The sequence below is a fragment of the Rattus rattus genome, chromosome 6 (genome assembly GCF_011064425.1).
Source record: "Rattus rattus isolate New Zealand chromosome 6, Rrattus_CSIRO_v1, whole genome shotgun sequence".
In the NCBI taxonomy this organism is placed as follows: domain Eukaryota; kingdom Metazoa; phylum Chordata; class Mammalia; order Rodentia; family Muridae; genus Rattus; species Rattus rattus.
Genome location: NC_046159.1, coordinates 17,504,011 through 17,509,547, shown reverse-complemented (window position 1 = coordinate 17,509,547; position 5,537 = coordinate 17,504,011). Strand labels below are relative to the sequence as shown.

Below are 5,537 nucleotides of genomic sequence, written 5' to 3'. Positions count from 1 at the left end.
GGTGGTAATGGGAGAAGGATGGGGAGGGGAACACCCATCCAGAAGGGGAGAGGAAGAGGATATTGGCCGTGAAAGCGGGAAGGGGAATAACAACCGAAATGTAAATAAGAAATACTCAAGTTAATAAAGATGAAAAAAAGAAATAAAATATGCACAGTATTGATATAGAAACACATAGTCTGATTAAAAGAATCAAATCTAAGAATCAGAAATAAACCCACGCACCAATAGCTACTTGATTTTTTGACAAAGAAACAGAATTATACAATTAAATTTGGGAGTATTTTCAACAATTGATGTTGCTTTAACTGGATGTCTGCATGTAGAAGATATCAAATAGACCGTCATTTATCACTCGACACAAAACTCAAGTTCTATTGGATCAACCTAAAACCACAAACAAAAAATTTAAAAGAAGAGAAAGTTGGAAATAGCCTTCAACTCATTGGTAAAATGGGCAACTTCCTGAAGAGAGCATCCATATATCAGGCAATTATTCTATTAATTTATTAATTTACAACTAATAAATTGGAGCTTATGGTACTGAAAACTGTGTAAAGAAAAGTACACTGTCAATAGGACAAAACAATAGGCTACAGATTAGGAAAAGCTCTTCACCACCCCTACATCTAACAGAGGATTAATATTCAAAATATATAAAGGATTGAGAAGTTGCACACACATTAACCAAATAACCCAATTAAAATTGGAGTACAGATATAAACAGAATTCAAAACAAATGAATCGGAAATGGCTGAGAAACACTTAAATGTTCAGCATCTTTTTCATCAATGAAAAGATTTTATACCCATCAGAATTGTTAAGATAAAAATCGTAAGGGAGAGCACATGCTAGTGAGGATGTAGAGCATGAGGACTACATGCCCAGTGGTGGCAGGAATAAATGTACAACTGTACTGGAAATAAACTGGGCAATTTCTCAGGAAATTGAAAAAATTGAAAAACGTTGTAATAAATGATTCAGTTATATCATTCATGGGCTCATGGGTCTATACTTAGAAGATGCTTTACCACATCACAATCACACCCTGTTTAACTATGTTCAAAGCAACTTCATTCATAATAGCCAGAAATGTGAAACATCTTAGAAGCTCCTCAGCTGAAGAATGTATTAAGAAATTGTGGTGTATCCAACAATAGAATGCTATTCAACTATTTAAATAATGTCATATAATTTGTAGTAAAATTAATGGAACTAGAAAAAATATTATCCTAAATGAAGAACCTCAGAAACTGAAAACACACAAGTATGCACTCAGTTATAAGTGAGCATTTACCATAAAGTATATGAACCCATACTACAATCCAAAGATTCAAAAAACCAAGTCACAAGAAGGAATCAAGGAAGATGATTGTATTTTACTAAGAACGGGAAATAAATTATACATAAGAGTTGGATGAAGAGAGAAAAATAGATGTGCGTGTGGTGAGGAGGCTAGTGGAGATGAGGGTGTGGTGTGGTGAGGGAATGTAGAAAAGGATTGAGAGAGAGAAAGGAACTCAGTTGGAGGGCATCTCTGAGATGAGCCTGAGACCTGGGATGGGGAAATCATCTGGTTGCTTATGGGGATGACCCTAGTTGACACTCGTAGCAACTGGGAATATGGAGTTCACCATATTGTGGCCATGTCTAGCAGACAGATAGGACTTCCATTGATGGGAAAAAACACCAATCTACCCCCAACACCTTTCACTCAATGTTTGTCCAGCCTGCAAAATACACTTTAATAAAATAGAGTTGAGATGGTGGGAATAGCCAACAAATGATTGCCTCAAATTTCCTTGGGAAAGAGCCAAACTCTGACATGATTAATGATACTCTGCTATGCTTGCACTGTGGCATGTAGAGTAACTCCTGAGTGTCTTCAACCAGTAACTAACTGATGGAAACAGATGTAGTGTCCCTACATTCAAATAGTAGGCAAGACTCAGGACGTCTTTTTGAAGAGTAGGGGTTAGGATTGGGATGCCAAAAATAAACGCATACAACTTGGAAAGGCAGAAGTCAACATATTAGTATGTCTAGTTGTCATGAGAGTATACTAAATGAACCCAGAAATTACCCCAGATACCTACTAAGCCTGAAAAACAACTTCAGGAAAGTTTGCTGGATATAAAAATTAACTCAAACAACTGTAGTCTTTTTATTCAATGGATAATAGCTGAGAAAGAAATATGGGAAACGACATTCTTCACAACAGTCACAGATAAATAAAATAACTCGCGTGATTCTAACCAAGCAAGTGAAAGATCTGTATGACAAGAACTTCAAGTGGCTGAAGAAATAAATTGAAGAAGTTTAGGAAGATGGAAAGACATGCCATGCTCTTGGATTGGCAGGATTAATATTGTAAAAATGGCAACTTTGCCCAATGCAGTCTACAGATTCAATGCTGTCTCCATCAAAACTCCAACTCAATTCTTCATAGAGTTAGAAAGAGCAATTTGCAAATTCATTTGAAATAACAGAAACCCAGAATAGCTAAAAACTATTCCTACCAATAGAAGAACTTTAGAACAATCACCATCCCTGACCTCGGGCTGCATTACAGAGCAATAATGATAAAAACTGAAGTGGTATTGGTAATAGAGACAGGCAGGAAGATTTTGGAATAGAAACTGATGATCCAGAAATGAACCCACACACCAATGGTCACGATTCTTGTCAAAGGAGCAGTTAAAAAGATAGAGTTCTGTCAATTAACTAGTGTCACCTAGAAGAATGCAAAAATACCATTACATTACCCTGTGTAAAGCTTAAGTCCAAGTGAATCAAGGACCCCATGAAAAACCAGATATAGTGAACCTAATTAAAGAAAAATTGGGGAAGAGCCTTGAACATTTAGACACCACCTAAAATATCCTGAGCAAAATTTCAATGGCTGATTTTCCAAGATCAAGAATGGACAAATGGGACCTCATAAACCCGTGCAAAAGCTTTGTAGTGTTAAGGACACTGTCATTAGAACAAAGAACAACCAAATAGATTGGGAAACAACATTTACCAACTCATACATCTGATAGAGTCTAACATATAATATATATAAAGAAACTCAAGAAGTTAGGACTCAGAACCCAAATAAACTTATTAAAAATGGCACATATCTAAAAATGCATTCTCAGCTGAAGAATATTGAAGCCTGAGAAGTAAATTCTAAAGAAAAATGTTCAGCATACTTAGTCATCAGGAAAATACAAGTCAGTCAGAACCTGAGATCTCCACCACAGCAAAATGATAATATTAAACCAAAAACACAGGTGACAGACAACAGCAGAGGATGGAAAGAAGAACACTTCTTCCATTTGATGGTGGATCGCATGGTACGTAATTCACTTTGGAAATCAGTCTGTCCAGGAAAATGGATGCCATAGTGCACGCACGCCAGAGATCGCTTGCACACTGGGCATACAGGTTCAAAAGATGCTCCAACATATAACAGGACACATGTCGTACCATGTTCACTGCAGCCTTTGTATACTAGCCAGAAGCTGCAAAGAACACAGATGCACCCTCAACAGTCGAATGAATAGAGAAAATGGGGTACTTTTTCCCTATTGCGTACTATTCAGCTATTAAAATAATGACTTTATGAAATTTATAGTCCAATGGATTGAACTAGAAAATGTCATCCTGAGTGAGGCAACCCAATTACAAAATGATACACATGGTGTATACTCACTTGTAAGTGTATATTAGCCCAATATCACTGATTACACATGATACAATCCTCTGACCACATGAAGGTCAAGAAGAAGGACAAGCAAAGTGTGGATGCTTCAGTCCTTCTTTGAAGGGGAAACAAAAATACTCAGAGGAGGAAATACCGAGACAAAGTTGGGAGCAGAGACTGAAGGAAAGGCCATCTAGAGACTGCCCCAGTTGGGAATCCAGCCCATTTACAGCTCCCAAACCCAGACAATATTGCTGATGCCAAGAAGTACACACTGACAGGAAGCTCTCTTCTGGGATGCTATGACAGAGCATGACAAATACTTGCAGCCAACTACTGCACTGAGAGCAGGGTCCCCAATGGAGGAGTTAGAGAAAGGATTGCAGGAGCTGAAGGGGTTTGCAACTCCACAAGAACAACAATACCAGGCACCCTGAGCTCCCTGCAATAAACCAACATTCAAATTGTACACATGGTCAGACCCATGGCTCAACCTGCATATGTAGCAGAGGATGGCCTTGTTGTGCACTAATGGCAGGAGAACCCCTTGGTTCTGCCAGGCTTGGACCACTCAGTTTTTTGGGGTGTCGGGGCATGGAGGTGGGAAGTGTTGAGTGGATGGGTAGGGGAACACCCTCTTAAAACAAGGGGGAGGCTGGATGGGATAGGGTGTTTAAGGATGGTAAATCGGCAAAGGGGATAACATTTGAAATATAAATAAAAATATCCAATAAAAATGCTCCAGCAACATATGATGCACACAGGTAATTTTTTTGCACCAATTATACTCTAGGCAGTCTGCTAGGTGTTTTATATTCACCAGTTCAATGCTTTGAACTATTGATTTGGAACTCGATTCCTTGGCTGAATTGGTTTTACATTTTAAGTGTCAGAAAAACTGAAGTATCTTTAAGTTGCAGGCTTTGACTCTTTAACTTGTTCATTGTATTTCTTTAAAATAATTCTTCTAACTTGAGTGTCAGGTGTTACATGCTTTTATTCTCAGCGCTGAGGCATAGTTTTTAGTGAGCAGAGGCCAGATCATCTCTGCGTTTGTGGCTAGCCTGGTCTTCAGAGCTAGTTTCAGTACTGTCAGGACCACACAGAAAAACTGTGTTTCAGAAACCCAAAGCTACAAGAAAAAATAGTTCTAAAAGAAACAGTTTGAAGAGCAAAAGCTTCAGGAGGCTGTAAATTTACCAGAAAGTTGCTAAGTCCCCATAAGGACTAGCGTTGTGTTAACCATTGTGGGCAAATCTATTCAGTTTATTATCTCTGTCTGTATTTCCCTTTGTGATTTCTTCTACTGAATGTCTCATCCTCCTTTGTTAAGATGAGATTCTGCTAGTTCTGCCTACTTTACCACATAAGTCTTCCCTTTCTCCTTACAACACGAGCATGTAAGACAATGTTTGTATGTCACAATCTATTTTTACTTAATCCTAGCACTTTTAAACACAAGATAACAATGGGAGAGGAGAGTCAGCATAAAATAATTCCTTGGCAATATTGAAAATTAGTTTTCCTGCTGACCAAAAATTGCAAATGTGAAAATAGATTGGGATTTTGTTGTAACAAAGGGACAATGTTTTTTAATGAGCTTAAACAAAAGAACATATTTTAGTAATGAACTTAGGATTAGTTACATATTATATCTACTTTGGCATGTAGAATTTTTAATATCATGAAATTTCAGTGAATGTTCAGAACTAAACAGTTGCCCCTTGTTGTTTTTGTTCCTTAGTGCCTCAAAGACAATGAAATTCAATGAAAAGCTTGGAGGATGTGTATTCTTATCTAAAACAAGACTAGACCATACTGACTGTAGAAATTTATACAGCTGTAT

At 37.6% G+C, this 5,537-nt stretch overlaps 1 protein-coding gene across 1 annotated transcript in view; it reads left to right on the top strand.

The window, feature by feature from the left end:
* Positions 1 to 4,445: 4,445 nt before the first annotated feature.
* LOC116903793 (killer cell lectin-like receptor 5) overlaps positions 4,446 to 5,537 on the top strand; it is a 16,791-nt gene continuing 15,699 nt past the window's right edge. The window contains exon 1 of the mRNA XM_032906487.1: positions 4,446 to 4,455. Within this exon, the coding sequence (XP_032762378.1) occupies positions 4,446 to 4,455 (10 nt within the window). The remainder of the gene's footprint in view (positions 4,456 to 5,537) is intronic.